The sequence below is a fragment of the Solea senegalensis genome, linkage group LG4 (assembly GCF_019176455.1).
Source record: "Solea senegalensis isolate Sse05_10M linkage group LG4, IFAPA_SoseM_1, whole genome shotgun sequence".
In the NCBI taxonomy this organism is placed as follows: domain Eukaryota; kingdom Metazoa; phylum Chordata; class Actinopteri; order Pleuronectiformes; family Soleidae; genus Solea; species Solea senegalensis.
In genome coordinates, this window is record NC_058024.1 from 15,969,792 (window position 1) to 15,986,552 (window position 16,761).

At 39.9% G+C, this 16,761-nt stretch overlaps 1 protein-coding gene across 1 annotated transcript; it reads right to left on the bottom strand.

The window, feature by feature from the left end:
* Nucleotides 1–317: 317 nt before the first annotated feature.
* LOC122768378 (rho-related GTP-binding protein RhoA-D-like) lies at nucleotides 318–16,320 on the bottom strand. Its single transcript, XM_044024336.1, has 5 exons — nucleotides 16,186–16,320; nucleotides 7,875–8,032; nucleotides 5,263–5,383; nucleotides 4,151–4,281; nucleotides 318–3,140 (listed from the first exon to the last, which is right to left on the bottom strand). Exons 2-5 carry the CDS (start codon nucleotides 8,028–8,030, stop codon nucleotides 2,967–2,969), a joined length of 582 nt encoding a protein of 193 aa, XP_043880271.1. The 5' UTR covers nucleotides 8,031–8,032; nucleotides 16,186–16,320; the 3' UTR covers nucleotides 318–2,966.
* Between the last annotated feature and the right edge of the window lie 441 nt (nucleotides 16,321–16,761).

A 16,761-nucleotide genomic window follows, 5' to 3' on the forward strand; every position in this document is an offset into this window, starting at 1 on the left:
GCTGTTCTGTGAAGCTATGTTGTCAAGTTTTGTTTTGTTTTTTAATTTCTGAGTGTTTTTTTTTTTATATTTAATGTTTTTTTGTTGTTGTTGTTTTCTGTTATATTTAACGTTTGAAATTTTTGGACTACTATATCTCCTGTCTGCACAATATTTAACCCTTGGGTATTAATAAAGAAACCTTGAACAGGGTTCACCTTATGTAGTGTGTCACATTATTCATTTATAGAAGTTAACGTTATATCATTATCCTTAAACATAGGGTAAACATAGTGAGTTGTACAGCTTTTCCAAAAGAACTGACCAGGGATAGTGAGTCGGTCTTGTCTCAAAAATAGTTTATTAACAATGTTCACGTTCACCTCAGATCAAACATTCACTACAACACTTTTACACTTTTCCTGTTTACAAAGCATGATTACAATGACCTAAAAATCTGGATCCTTAAACTTTTCAAATACTTTTTTTGTTTTTGTTTTGCTAAAGGAAAAGTTCCAGAACACCGAGCAGAGGTGCTGCCTGGCTGTGTTTGTGTTGTGGTTTTTATTTTGTACTGCAAGGACAACTTTTAACACAGTGGCACATCTGCCTTCAGATATCAACAGCTGCATCACTTTTTGTGATATCATGTTCAACACCAGACCCTCTGCTGCATCTCCATGGGAACGCTTTCATCGTTTGTGCAGCTGGGAAAGTTATTCAACAATCTAAATCGGAAGAATTCCTGGGAACACGATGGTCCAAAAATTAAATGTATATGATCTTTCACCTGATTTAAAGGACCCTAGTCTCCTTGTGTTCACATTTAATCCTATTTATCCCGTTAGCCATACATTATGTCCTATGTACATTTACCTCCATTGTAAGATCAATGTGTGCTCAGTGGTTTTTGATATACATGTGTATGCTGTCATTTTGTTCAGTTGTTCAGTTGTCCAGTTGTTACTTGGAAAGCACTTTGTGCTTATAATTGGAACATGTTTATCATTATTTTCTCTTGTTTATTTAAGTGTTAAGGATTCTACAGTGATGCAAGACAGGGTCGTGATGGTGCTTCTGTGCAATTGTAGTCAAACAATGCCCCCATTTTCAATTTTCTCAGAAAAACCTAAGCAGAAAAAGCAAGTTGTGGTTCCTCCACTGAATCACCCACTTAGGAGCATAGCATGTGCTCGGCCAGTAGAGGGTGTAAAGTCATACAACATAATTGTAGGTACAGACCATGCCGTTTGGGCAGATTGTAGCTTATCCTGGCATCGTGAGGACGTTTCATGCAACATCGAACATGATTCTGCACACACACACACACACACATTTCTTCACCCTCCTTTAATGACAGCAACATGCAACTAATGGCCACACGCACCACGACGTAGCATGAACGACTGAGGTGGAGTTAAGGAATGCAGTGAAGCGTCCTTTAAGCTCAATGCAACACATTGAATTGTACACAGCTGAATTCTTGGCAGCAGCTCTGAAAGGTCAAAGGTCATCATCTCTTCAGCTACGTGTTTCTCCGGTGAAGTTGAAGTCATGAGTCATCCTTACTGAAACAGCATAATCAGGCCGATCAAGATAGAACAAACGTTGAGAGTGCATTAATAGATGTATTCACAAGGGGAGATATTTCTATAAGCTAAATAGCCATCTTCATAATCTGAGGTCGCCTACAGTGTGACCTTTGACTGTGTTACCTAGTATCAGGTTCGCATCAAGCAGCTGGTCCACCTGGTCTGAAAGGGAGGACAACCTGAAGGCACAGCAGAACAGAGAAGGCTCCAGGGACAACAACAACAAATGCCTCATACACACACACACACACAAGTGAGCTCCCCTGAAACACGTAAAGAATGTCATCCGACTGGAAACTTCCGCACACGCGACGGACGGGGCATTTCCAAGAGCGGGCCAACCCGTCAGACGGGATCACGGCAGGCGGGACCGGCTCGTTTACATTGTTGCGTCGCTGCTAAACTCAGTCACCTGCGATAAACAAACAAGGGAGGTTTCACTACACCGTGGTCCTTGTGTCATTCCTGTTGGAGCCGTGTCATCTCCCAGTAGGTCCAAACAGCGTTTTGTGCATAGTTGAGTCATACTGGCTTGACACCGACTCCACTACATCAACATCCACTGACACAGAGTGCATGTGAATCATCGTCGATGTCATACAGACACGGGAGCTCACTATTTTGTTAGCCGTGATCATATTACAGAGACGCCATCTTCTTCATCCTCAGTGTGAGTGCACTGGGAATGAAGAACGCCGTGGGAGTGCCAAGATTTTTTCAGCTCTGTGAGTGGCAAACGGCACTGGAAGCCTTTATGGTGGATTCGCACGGGTGTCACGGTGACAATGCCGTGTAAGATGAGCTACAACACAATGGAGAGGCCGAAACTTTAGCTCGCTGACAAACACGACAAGTCGACGGTGGTGTGGAAACAAACAAACAAACAAACAAAAAAAGGCACTAGCTCTTGCAATTAAAAATAAATCCACATTTCATTCTCTATTATGACCAAGAACTGATGCGAACAGGACAGTGTGGACAAGACTTTACTCAGATAACAAACTAAGGTTATTGCTTGTCCGAGCTCGTGAAGAACAACATTGCAAACAAACGGCTGACTTTATCTCGGCCTTATAACATTAACCTTACAAAGAAAAAAAGGGGAAAAAAAGTGGGAAAACATTCCATGAGTAATAGCAGATTTGGAAAAAAATAAAATTAAATGCAAATCAACAAGAAACCTTTAAACATCAATTTCTAAGAAGCGTCGTAATCTAGACATAACGTCTACTTCCTGTATTAGGTGCATTTACGTTGGATTTCATCTGCCTGCCCCTGATCGTGATATGCCAAATACATTACAGAGATGCCACTTGGTAAAAGGTGAGTCCTTTTCATGCAGTTTCTTCTCTTGTGTTTGTTGGTCAGTTGGTTTTTAGTGGTGTTTGAACCCGTTCACAGCAGAGTGCAACCGCTTCTCTTCTTGCGCTTGCGGACCTGCAGCGCCGCCCTGGTGGCCATCTCAAACACATCCCGCACGCCGTCCTTGGTCTTGGCGGAGCACTCCAAATAGCCAAATGCATTGATCTTGTCCGCCATGTCTCTGCCTTCGTCTGCCTTGACTGGCTCCTGCACAATGACGGCAGAGATTGTTAGGGACCGTGTGAAAATGATCGTTAGTCACAGCTATGTTTTCTCCTTTGATTTAGTCTTAATTTGTTTAAAGAGAGGAGGAGAGTTTATTAGCAGTGGTTAATAAACCATGTTGTCTGACTAAAGCAATCACATTTATTACTGTATTGTGAGCATAATTCAGAAAGTAAAGGATGTATTTGGATTAAAATGTTTGGGGATGTGGATTAAGGCACAACGAATAACTGGATTTTAGCTGCAATCCATATATGTATATATATATACATATATATATATATATATATATATATATATATATATATATATATATATATATATATATATATATATATGTGCTTTAAGAACTTTATTTAAACAATTTTTAACCTTGTGTAATGGTGAAGTGTGTTGACACTGTGTGCTTTATCCTAGAGGAGACACCTCTCCTTCAATAACTCCTTTCTATGCCTTTATAAGCTTTTTTTTTAAATAAAGTTTTTCTAATGCTTTGTGTGTATGCTTTAGATAATTGTTTAGTATTATGTTGTTGTTTTGGAGAAGACATACTGAATTAGGGAAACTTCTTATATTGAAAGCCTGCACTTCTACATGTCATACAAACTGAAAATGATTTTATCCTGCTATTTTAATTTTTTATTAATTTTTCATGCACTCTCCAATCCAGTAGGTGGTGCTAATACACCTGTAGTTTGTTACGCTGCTGTAACAAAAGCTAATCGGCGACCTCCGTGACCGAGAGTGACCCCGAATTCACAACAGAAGTTGCCCCCCAACACTTTCATGTCGCATTTCAGATGTTTTAAATGGCATTTTTCAGTTTCTTCTGTCTCGTCATGTGAGTCACAGCCGAATGTCTCGTCACACCCCTTGTAATTACACAGCCGTCAAAACAACTTCAACTCTGCAGAGCGTCTACCACGTTACTTTTTTAAGGTGATGAGTATGAGCAATCAACGGTCCAGTGACCTTTTAGTAGGCTTTCGTACCTGCTTCATCTTCGTCAGCTCTATCCGTGTGTTCTCATCATTCCTCAGGTCCTTCTTGTTCCCCACCAGGATGATGGGAACATTGGGACAGAAGTGCTTCACCTCGGGCGTCCACTTCTCAGGGATGTTTTCTGTCCCAGAAGAGACGAGAAGTTAACTGAAATACTCGGGAGACGGACTGTAAAAAGGCCAGGCAGTGCAGAGTCCCTGCACAAAGCACTTCTCACGATGGATTACTCTGCAGATCGCTCCAGGCAAAGATGTTTTTAGCTGCACTAATCCCACCTTTCATCAAGCCCATGAAAGCTTTTAACAGTTTGCTCTGCTGATATGAATCGTAGCACCAGAGAAATGCAACTGCTTCCTCTAGACGTTTAACTAGAGGTTACACAGATAACACAATAGGCTCTTCGCACAGCTGGGTATCGCAGCTGTGTGGGAATGGTGCGCTATGTCTTCCCTAAGCATTTCGAGTAACCATGGCAACAAAAATCACGAAAAAAACGATTCTAAATGGTCTAAAAAAAATACATAATTCATACAATCACAGTTTAAGTTTTGTAGCTTTCTTTGGAACTTCTTTCTGATTTTGATTTTGTGTATTGCACCTGACATCACACACTCACACACGCTTAGGTCCATGAAACTAATTAAAAAACACTACAATTCCAACCTACAGAGACATATTTTACTTTACGATGTTGCTACAGTGTGGTTGTTGTCTAACCTTGAGTGTTGTTTGAATTCTCATATGAGGATTTTCTTAACATCTTAAAAGTGCTGAGAATGTCCCCTAGAAAAGCAAATTCTAGACTTGAGGAAAAAATGATTAAAGATCAGGGTGATTTTTGTCACCTAAAATTTTAAATGTGGGAGCTCCTGAAAGCTTCTTGGGAATTGAATCTTTATCTTCCAATCGTTCTTGAAACAGAAAACTTTACAAATGAACACGCTGCTTTCTCTGTGTTTTAATTACTTTGCACTCAATTGAAAATGAAGGGAAACTAACAGTGAACTCCGCTAATCTCTGACAGCAGACATTTTTGTCCAACCGCACAACGATATCACACATTCAGAGAGAGAGAGGCTTCACTGTGTCAACAGCTCCTTACCTAAACTGTCAGGGCTGTCAATTGAGAAGCACATGAGGATGACATCTGTGTCTGGGTAGGAGAGAGGCCTCAACCTGTCGTAGTCCTCTTGGCCTGCAGTGTCCCACAGCGCCAACTCCACCTGGCACAAAAGAAAAGGTAAAACTTTGTGTTTATAACGCATATACATATATATATATATATATATGTATATATATGTATATATATATATATATATATGTATATGTACATCATATTTGGTTGCTTCTTTTCAGATGATCCGTGTTGTCGACAGGCCTCTGAATTATATTAACATGTGGAAGATATGTGATAGAACTGATATTCTATCCTAATGAATCTGCTGGTTTACACTTTTAAAATAAAACAAAAATGTTGGTTTTGTTTGGAATGTTCCATTCATCTCCTTTACTCCGTATTATCTCCATTTTTCGATCATCTGTGTCATTTAACATTTAAACGATCAAAACATCATCAAGTGACCAAGTTGTAGTTTTTAATATTACCTACTAAGAGCTATGATTATCTGCAAGATGACCTTGAAGCAGTAAATGTTCCCAAAGACCAAAAGTTGGATCTTTTGGGAAATTTTTTACACACACATACCTTGCATTTTGATGATAACTTGTGATGTGTGTGTTTTATGTAAGATGATGACATTGTACACGAGAGAGTCGGTGTGCAGATATTTGCTACTCATCACTATAGCAGCTTATCAGAGCTTCATACGTCCGTCATGTTGTCAGTGTTGTGGAAATTAACTTGGGGACTGAGCTTATCCCATCACACCACTGATTAATTCAATTAGGGAAAGTGGGAGATTAGCAGGCATCAAAGCAGATACCTTCTGTCCCTGTGCAGGCATTAACAGCCCTCACTCCTCTCTGCTCCAAAGCTGACTCACTGTGTTCGAGGGAAGAAAGAAAAGAAAATGTGCAAAGTTTTTAAAAACTGGATCTACCGCATGACAATAGATGCTGCCCACGGAAAGGGCGCACGCATCAGTTGACGATCCCTAAATAGATTTTTGCAAAGGCAGAGGGTGGGAGGTAGCTGCACACTGCTGAGACTAGAAGAGCAACCAGAGCAGCTATGTGTTCCCAGTGGACACCAAAAACTTTAGGGAGGAAAAGAAAAAGTGGGAATGAGAAAACCCCCCCAGCTATTTTGAGAATCTGTCCTATTTTTTACCTGTGGGGGGTAAAAACAACAAATCAGATCCAGCCACTTGCATAATGGTCAATTCTAACAGAGACACCATTCTTCCAGAGAGTAACTTAAAAAGCCAACAGTCATATCTTCACCAAAATGATCCCCTTCTCGACTGATTTCCATCTTGAAACCCTAACAGTTAACCCCTCCTCGCTTCCCCACAATTAGGTGCGACCAGGATGGGAAATGAGAAACATTTATCGGGCCGGAGGAGGCGGAGGAGTGTCCGGAGGGAGAGAGGGAGGGAGGGAGAGAGGGGGCATTTGCCAGTAGACGTCCCTGTTCTCTGTCTGAACAGGAAACTGGGAAGTCCAGTCATTTCCTGTTTTGCCGAGTGGTGATCCTGCAGCGGTGGTCGGCTCAAGAGAATAACAAGCCATCTGTGGCTTAGGCCTTGACCTTCACTGCAGACTCACTTGAGACTCAGTCAACATCACTTGCCCTAAAGAGTGGGTCATTGAGATAGTTGGTTTAATGACACTGGCTCTCCAGAGTCCAAGTGTGATATATACTGTACTTACTGTACGGAAATGTCAGCTGCTGCTGTGACTACACACACACTTACTCTGTTAGTGCAGGGATCTACTGTACACTTCATCTTTCTGTTATCATCCCAGTGACTGGTTGACAATGGGCTGATTATGTTTGCATTTAAATGTGGTCACATAAGATCTAAGTGTTATTACTGTGTCGAACCGGAGAATTCAAAAACAGAAATTACATTTCCACTCATGTCTATGAAAGGCTTGTCCTTGTAACTGATCATTCCCAATTTTCCACACCATCTGTGCCAAAATCAGCTTCTTTTCTTATATATAATATTGTGGTTATTTCCCACATTATTTCACAAAGTAAACTACTGTTATCACAAGATTGGAAAACAGAACAAACAGAAATGTGTGTCCTAACAAATTCCCATAGTAAAAAAGGAAGGCTCTTTTTTATGCTACTTCCTATAGTAGATAATTGCACAATAGAGTGTGTTGCTTTTAATATATCTCCATTTTAAGGCAGTGACTCTAAATTTTATTATTTTACTAAAAGCTGTTAAACCCCTCCCCTGAACAGTGATTATCCAATCACAGTGTGACAAGTGTGGCTAAGCATGGCGGGTCTGTTGAGCTTTGCTCCATGTTAGCGAATGAGTGATAACAAAGTTCTTACAGTATGAAACCATAAATATAATAGCAAACATAAAGAAACACATGCGCACTTAGTAAAACTGTAATATGTAGTCACCCATAGACCCTATAACAGGACAGATTCATAATAAAAGTATGACAAATGCACTGTGTTGGATTCCAACACAAAGGGAAGGACTTTCTTTGTACCCGATGACAGAGGATTATCACTTCTGAACTATTCGCTTGATAGTTTTGTAGTTCCAGGAATAATGCACAAACCTGTCTCCCATCAACCTCGATATCAGCAATGTAGTTCTCAAACACTGTCGGGACGTAGACTTCAGGAAACTGGTCTTTACTGAAAACAATCAGAAGACAGGTTTTTCCACATGCTCCGTCCCCGACAATCACCAGCTTCTTCCGGATGGCGGCCATCTCTGCTGGGAAACAAGAGGAGATTTATCAGAAACACACGTCCACAAAACGAAAGTGAGTGCTGAGTGAGGAAATGATCAGAAAAAAAAAGAAAGATTGTTTCCACATTGTCAACTATGTTCTACAACACAGACTTTTTAAATACATTTATGTCATACACATTGTTCATTCTCTCTCTGCTCATACTGTGTGGCCCCACAGCTACCACTCATACATCTCTGAGTGACAGCACTGCATCATGTTACACCTGTGGGAGTGTGCTGCTGATCAACACACTATCACAGACAAACTGCAGTCCCTAGTGCCCAGTCTAGACTACAAAGCTGCAGGAAGGACAGAGAAGAAGGAATAGAGCGGAGCCAGGAAAAGAAGGAAGTGTAAAGACAAGCTGGGATATGAAGGAATATAATAGCGGGCTTCTACTCTACTTTTTGTTTTTCATCGCAAATCAATGGGGAAAAAGGTGTGTCTTGAAAACCAGGGCAGCTGGTGATGATGGCACGGTGTCCTAAAAAGAAATGCTGCTTTTGTCCCCTGCTTCAGGAACACTTTAGTAATAGCATAATGTTAGAATGACCTCCAGCCTAATATGGATTAAAGATTAAGAGCTACATCTATGTTGTGCCAGTGCTAAAGCTGGGGTAGGCAACACATTTTTCATCATTGTTGATAAATAATTCCATAATAACAGCATTTTCAGCATGATGTAAATCAGCATTGAGGAGATCTGGACCATCAGAGGAGATTTCACAGAGAGAGAGATTGTATTGCCTGTTATACTAAGCAGCTGTGCACATCCTTTCAGTAGAAAGGCTGCTATTCCATCATCAGTGATGACTGCCCATGCTACAAAACATCCTTTATCAGAGAAATCAATTCAAATAGAGTCGGACCAAATGCAACAATATGAGAAAAGCATTTCAGAGATTTACGTAATAATTAGAATTGACTGAGTGATGCCAGTGCTAATGCGGATAGTGGAATATTTGTCAACTTTTGCCGCACCCAGCAGGGGGCAGTTGGGCCACGTTTTAGGCCTCTTCACTCAAAGTGAATGAGAAACATTTTAGTTGTTAAGTTTAGGAGCTGCGAGCACGCCGTGGTGCCAACATGTCATGAAAGCATTGAAAACAAAAATATTGGCAAACTACTTTAAATGCAGCTTTGTACCCAAACTTTGAATGTTATAACTTATACGCTTCAGGATGAGTAGTCCGTGCTGCTGCTGCTGCTGATGGATGAGCTGGAGCCCTGCTGCCTGGGAGCAGCTGTGCATATAGTCATTTGGCTCCTCACCTCATCCACTTTCTGCCAGAGAGTCCTGACAGCAATCCTCTTCATGACAGCAGCCACTTATCAAAGGCAGATCAACTTTTAGAACTGTGGGCCCAAAACTGAAATCTTACGCACACGGAAAGAGAACTTTTCCTACGCGACCTTTCTCTTGTTTGTTCTAAAAAGGCTTTCTGTAGACATCGTTTCAAAAAATGTCTGTATATACACATAAACCACCAACATGACTCGAGTCTTACGAGTATACATAACAGGCCAGCGTGTTGTGCTCTAATGCTGCCACAGAAATACACCAAAAATGGAGAAGAGGATGTGGCGCATGCGCATAAAGCTAGTGTGGGTTGGGGCTATGACATCATCATTTTCCAGAAGTTGGATACTGGTTGTATACAGAGAAAAGCAGGGATGGAGCAACTGTCAGCATTCAATTTGATGAAAAACAGGCAACAGCTCACAAATATCTAAAAACAACAAAAAAAAAAGGAGCCATGGGTGAGATCTTCATATATGTTTTTTTGTCTTATCAACAGTTCAGCTCTAAAACATTGGCTTTACACTCACACTTTCTGGCAACCGTCAATCGCCAAATACAGAAGCCCTTATTTACTGCAACTTCACATTTTGAAGTAAGAGGCATTTCCATTTTATTTATGTATGTACTGTATATGTAGATTTTAAATGAACACATGAACAGAGATTCAAGCCTTTGCTTTGTGAAAAAGAAGCAGACGACTGACAAGCTAACCAGGAGTCCCAATAGAAGTTTTAGGTGTATTTTGCTTGTTTGACAGTTTTATTAAATTCCTAGTCACTATCTTCTTGAAGAGCATGTGATTCCTTTATTAAATCTATTTTCTGCCTTGTGCCCAAAGGCCCACTCCTCTTGGTGCCACGTACTGTGTTACAGCCGCAAAGAGGATGGAGATATTGAAAGACGTGAGCAAAAACTAAGACTCTGTAACTTGTAGAGTTCTGACTGCTTTTACTTTCTTTTCTCTGACTCAGTGCAGCATAATAATAGACCATAAAGGAGATTGCTCATAGAGATTGCTCATAGACTATATGAAAAAAAGTCTCCTGATCCACACATAGGGCTTTTCTTGCTTTTTTTGAGACACAGTACCTGGTACCTGGTGCTTTTTTTAGTACTTCTGACACAAGAATCAAACCTCAAACCCGCCATTTATTGTTTTTAAACTGGCAAGAACATTACAGCAAGCATACAGGGCCGCTGTCTGCAAAAATACACTGTAGTTCGTCGACGAGGTGCAGGCATTCCTGTGTTTAGTGGCTGACAAAGAGGATCCAGAGAGAGAGCTATGTTTGTCTTTATATAAAACAACGTCACAGCAGTTTCGCGCAGCCGTGCGACCCCGTCCACACTGCGGGGATGCTATGAAGTAATGGAAAATGACGTGTCTGATACCCAAACTGAGTCGAGTCGAGTCGAGTCGTGCTCTGTATAATGGAAAAGTGCCAATAGTGAAGCCTATGTGAGAGTGCCCAACACCTGTATTCTCTTGAATGTCCATTGGGGTCAACTCAACTGTTTGCCAAAATATGTGACTTTGACTTATTTTTAACTGATTCATGTTGTCAGAAAACCTTTTAAAAGGGAGTGTATTATTTCAATCACTAATTGGAGGACAAGGGCAGTGTTTCCCATCCCTGCATGTTTTAGATGTTGCCCTGCTACAACACACCTGATTCAGATGAACAGCTCATTATCAGACTTCTGCAGTGCTTGATAACGAGCTGACCATTTGAATCAGGTGTGTTGGAGCAGGGCAGCTAATACAGCTATTACAAATATTTAGAGCACCTCTTGATATCACTCAGTACAGTTCACTATACGGGCTGTAGTGTCCAAAATGAATACTGACAAGCATGCTGTATCTATGCAGTGCTTTTACAGGGAACAGGACCAGCGATGGCCTGAGCTGGACGACGGGCACAAAGCCAAACAAATAGGAGACAGCAGCACGGCAGCCTCTGAAGCTCTCTCTGTGAAACAAAACAATCTACTTCCTGTTCTGTGAAGTCTGGGAGGAGTCTTTTTGGGTGAGTTTGTGTTTGGACAGGCCTCAGCAGAGCCAGAACACAGAGAGCGCTGCTGCCAGAGGCAACACAACACATGTTAGCAGGCACGCATGCTCACTCAGACAAACAGTACATGTATATATGAACAGTCCCTTTCTGTGCACAGTGCACATAGCATGTTCTTAAGCTTGTAATACATGACTGCTGTATCGCTGTTCTGCTTCGTCTTTGGCAACTTTGTTGTTTAGACAGGGAGTGTGTCTGCTGTGTGCAGACTGCCGAGCTGCTGCTTTGTTTTACATTGGATTTGCCTTTGAAAACTGCCATTAATCATATACGTTTTAAATACTGTACATAATTCTCTGTACTCAACTAAATGCCAGGACTCTTCAGTATAAAGCTGCATATCCGTTGGTCCTGCAAAAATTTCACAATAAAAGCCTTGTTAAAAATGTGAACCGAAACACTAGAGTGCATCAAACATGGGGAATGTGGCTGCTCTAATCTGATAACGTGGGTGGCTTAATGAAAAGCAAGATGTTCTGTGACAAAGATGTGCCACACATGCATCCAGTGTGGTCCTGGTCTTAATGATATTGGAAAAGGAAACATCTTGATACATCCAATAAATTCACAAACACGCCATGAAGCCAAAGACTCCAGCTACCCATGACTGATGCTCAATTAAGGAACTAATGGATGCTAATGACAGCAACAGCTGAGGAGGAAGTTTATGGTTGCCAGCAGTTAATGATTTCAGCAGCGTTGTCATACTGATCCAACCTGTTTATCATGATTCAGCTGTCAAAAACTATCATTTACCCTCTGCACATTCACACCAGTGCCTGATATTATTCGGACTCAGTCATGATGAATGTGAACCATTAATCTGCAACCAGCCAGCATCAGCTGACACACCTGTGCCCCCCCCACACGACCTGTGCTGAATGTGAGTGAGGGTCTCACTGAAAAATGTAAGTGATTGATGAAAACTATGACAAGAGTAGAACCAATCGAACATCATTCAATTCAGGTTGCAGACTTGTTCATTAATCTGACTGTGAGTCCACAGATACTGTTGTTCATAAAGCAGTCAATCATGCTGAGGTGACTACTACTAGAATGTTAATCTACAGCGTTTACTTAGTGACAAGGGTTTCAGAGTCTCAGAAGTCTGTCAATCTAGGAGAGTGTTTTTAAGTATCCCACAACACTATACAATGACGCAAAACAGTAGAGAATAATGAAAGTCTGGATGCTGATTTTGCACCTTTCCCAGCATGAAATTATAGCATTAAAGCACTTTCCTCTAGCAGTGGCTTTCACCTTTTTGTGTCAAGCCTCAAACTGTGACACGTGTACTACCAGTGGTACATGAGCTGCTTAGAAATAAGAAATACTAGAAATAATAGAAATACTGTTCTACTGTATTTGCCAGGGTATGTGATCGAGTGGAGCTGAGGAATTATGGAACAAATAACAAAAAAAATATAACTATTAGTGACAAGTCTGTAGCTGACTTTTGTTCCTATGAGAGATTATGAGAGACATTTGCTATTTTGCTCTATTTCTCGGTTAATTTCTTAGGATGTTTAACTGTTGGTCAACAATTTAAATAACAATACAATTGAATGGAAAAATAATTCATATGAAGTGAAAATAGCAGTAGAGGGCAGGGCGAAATGTGAACAGACTTGGAAGCGATGTGAGTGTTAAGTGTAAAGTAAACGCTAGGGAAAACTTTCATTGAAACTTGATCCAAAAACAATACAAGTGCCATTAAATGCACAATAAACCAAAGCACCATTACTTCCAACCATTACAGTTACCACGGAGTAGATTGTGACCCTGATGAGGTTTCTACTCTCACACAAGTCTAATATCAACAGCTGGTTTTAACTAAATGGTACTGATATTTTCTTTGGTCTGATGTTCTGCAAACAAGTTACGAGAAATTATTATTTGACTTGTCTAACTGGTTTCCCAAGGCTACACCACTTTCCTTGAAATACATACAACAAACTATGCAACCAAACTATTTTCAGGGACCTCAGTCTAATTTTGTTTTTACATAAAGGTTTCACACCAAACAAGGCTACGGAGCAGTAGAAAACAGATTATACGCAGATATTAACATGTCAACTTGTTTAAGTGCTTTTGTTGTATTATCAGGAGGACAAAACCTAAAAATGTTTTTTCTTTACAGTTGAAGCAGACCAAAATAAAATGTAACGTTCATATTCTCATGGATGGAATTATTTCATTATTTAAGTTTTTAAGTTTAAGTATCAAAATTACAGCTTCTTATCAATTAGGTCATTTAGAGTAGGAGTGGAGATACTGTATGTCCAAAGAAAATGTCCAACAAAACTGTTAAAAACTGCTCAAAATCAATGATTATTGCAACCAAAAATTGATAAATAAAGATCAATTTTGTACACAAAACAATGCCATGTGATTTAATATTCGATTACTACTTGATTTATTGTTGCAGCCCTAATTTGAACACATCAATAAATGAGTCAGCTGGAGTCTGAGGCAGACAGCCTGACAGCCTACGACACTGACGGCCCACACCGCCATAATCTCGACTTAAAAACATCTTATCCGATTAAATCCAGACAACGTGTCACATGCAAAAGTCTAAAGTCAAACCCAAAAACGAATCTCATGTTTCACATCAATGTTTCACATCAAACATTCACGATTACAGTGAAAAGAAGTAAACTGTGAACTCAGGAGCATAAAACTGAAATGATGGTGCTAAAGTCTCTTACACAACAGCTGGAGGACACACAGCAGCTCAGGTCAGCTTCACACATTCTTTGGGGCATATGTTACACACAAACACAGCAGCTCAGGAGACTTACTGAGTCATGACTTTACTGGTCCACCCATGAAAATGACTGAATGTCCCAGCAGTGAGATAGTCTAGGAAATAAAACCCACTAAGATCTTGTTGAGGACAAAAACCTACTTAACAAAAAACAAAAAAAGGGAGTTTTAAGATTCTAAACTGAATATTGACACAACATAATATAGATAGTTTCTTTAAGACATGGTTTGGATATTAAATAAATACTTGTTAGTTCTCTAAGCAAGTTTGGTGAGAAGACTGATACTACACTAACAATAAATCTGTATGTCAAACATGTAACACGTGACGGCCAGTTAGCTTAGCTTAATTTAAAGACGCTTCTGTTGACATCAAATGAATAATAATAAAAAAAAGACTCCATACACTCAACTCATAATAATAAAACCACAGTCATTTTTGTTTTTTACATTATGGTCTTTGTTTGACACATATTTCTCTTGTCCAGGCAATGTGCTAAGCTTAAAGTTAAACAAAGCTACGATAAGCTAAACTAAGATAAGCTAAGCTATGCTGACCAAACTGCTAACTATGTTTTGCTTAATAACTTGGGTAATAAACATAGACTATACTTAAAAAGTGGATGTAGTCTTTCAGTTTGATGGCTACTGAGACTATGTATGGGTATCCTCCAGGGGGTGACTATTGTTGCAAAAAAGTGAGGAAAACACATATTACTTGATTTACACCAGTACGCAATTTCCTGAAGCGTTAATGATGTCAATTTTGTAAATATGCAGGGCATGTATGAGTTGACACATGCGTGATTGATAGTTCAAATTGTCCAGTAAGACCCTATTTATAATTGATATTTGTGAACTTCTGCACAAATCATAAATCTGGAGGCTTCAAAACTGGATTCAGATTGTTATGGTGACTTCATGACCAGTGGCCACTTGATCATAAGCAGAACAAAGACGGATTTTCTTTAATAATTAACAGAAAGGGCTACTATGAATCTACACATAAAATATTTATTGGGTCCTGCACCTTAAATGTCAAATACAGACATGCATGTCTGTTTTGGGAGTCAAGCTGTGGAATGAGCCAACTGATGATATGAATTTATGGCTGTTTCTGTGTTGAGATTAAAAAATGTAACATGTGAATCAAGGACTGCATTTTTCTTCTTTTTCTCTTTCATATTTCTGATATCCTTGTATATTTTATAGCCTTTAACTTCAGCCAATTCATTTTTTGATTATGACTGTGGTTTTGGTTTCGGTTATGACTGTGCTAGAGTAAATTCCTTATTTTTAGTTGACTTTTATGAGGCTATTTTTCACATCTTTCTTAATATATATTCAGTATATATATTCCAAATGTAATTATATACTTGTGTTTTCCATTTAAATATGGGCTTAGTGCTATATTGTTTTGCCATTCAAAGGGATCGTGTACATTACGGCTTTCTAATGTTTCTACAGCATTATACACAAATACAACTTAAATTGCTGTGTTTAGTAAGCAAAAAAAAGTCTGTCAGTTGCATATTCAGGCATTTTTGTAAAAATGTAAAATCTAAATAAATCAATATCTGAGTTCCTCCTCCACATGTTTTTTGTTGAGTCTGCAGCTCAAATAAAAGCACATTACTGATCAATCATGAGAAAAATGATGTGTCCCAAGCTCATGAGGAGCTGCTTATTGGGGACACACTGTACACCAAACAAAGATCTGCTGCTTTCACTCTGAAACTATGACAACGAGGCTATCAACAGTTGAACTTAAACACACCAAGTCCACTCTACAAGTGCACTGAAAATACTTCATCACGTTCACACACAGTTATTAAACTATTATTACTAAAGCAGGAAAAAATGGTGTTGATACGAGGACAAGCCACCACCTTATTATTATTCCCTGAGCCAAGTAGCCTGAAGTGAGCGATAATTACTGACAAACAAGACTCTCCATTCAAACTCTCAGCCTGGGTTTCATATTTACCTGTGTTCAGTCAGATGAGAGGTTTTTATCAGTGTCAATATCAATCCGCGCTTGGTCTTCTCCCTTCCGTTTTCCACACACTGAGAAGGAGGCTCACTCAGTCACTTCTTGCTGCAGTATTAGCTTATTTTACAGAGGGAGCTGGAAACCGGGGCAGGCGAGCAGGATCCTCCCACCAACACCAGCGACAATCCACGACACACTCACTTCCGCTAAGACTTTCAAAATAAAAGAGGACTGTTCTGCCCCATCGCATTCCCAATGGCTTATAAAGTGTATGTACAGTATCAAGTGTAGATGTAGTCTTTTTTCATAAAAGCTCAAACCAATAGCGCTCTGCTTATAAGACAAGTTCCCTTCCCTTTGTGCTTCCCTTCGTCATGGAGGTAGCGCAGTCTCTGCAGTGTACAGAAAGCGCGACGTTTAGTTGCACTCTTATTTTGAAAGCTCTTTCCCGTATTCCTCCTGTTGTAATTGTTACCTGTATCTAACTTAACGAAACTGCTGCAGGCTTTGGAGTCACCCAGGTCCCTCCTCCCCTCCCCGGTCAAGAATGACATAATCTGTAGTACAAAA

What these genes read in the sequence shown, in the direction of transcription:
- LOC122768378 (XM_044024336.1), bottom strand. Translation starts at nt 8,030, where the DNA reads ATGGCCGCCATCCGGAAGAAGCTGGTGATTGTCGGGGACGGAGCATGT. An exon ending in TCGAGGTTGATGGGAGACAG is followed by an intron (nt 5,384 to 7,874) that starts GTTTGTGCATTA and finishes CTTTTGTGCCAG; the next exon opens with GTGGAGTTGGCGCTGTGGGA. An exon ending in TGACAGCCCTGACAGTTTAG is followed by an intron (nt 4,282 to 5,262) that starts GTAAGGAGCTGT and finishes CTTCTGGGACAG; the next exon opens with AAAACATCCCTGAGAAGTGG.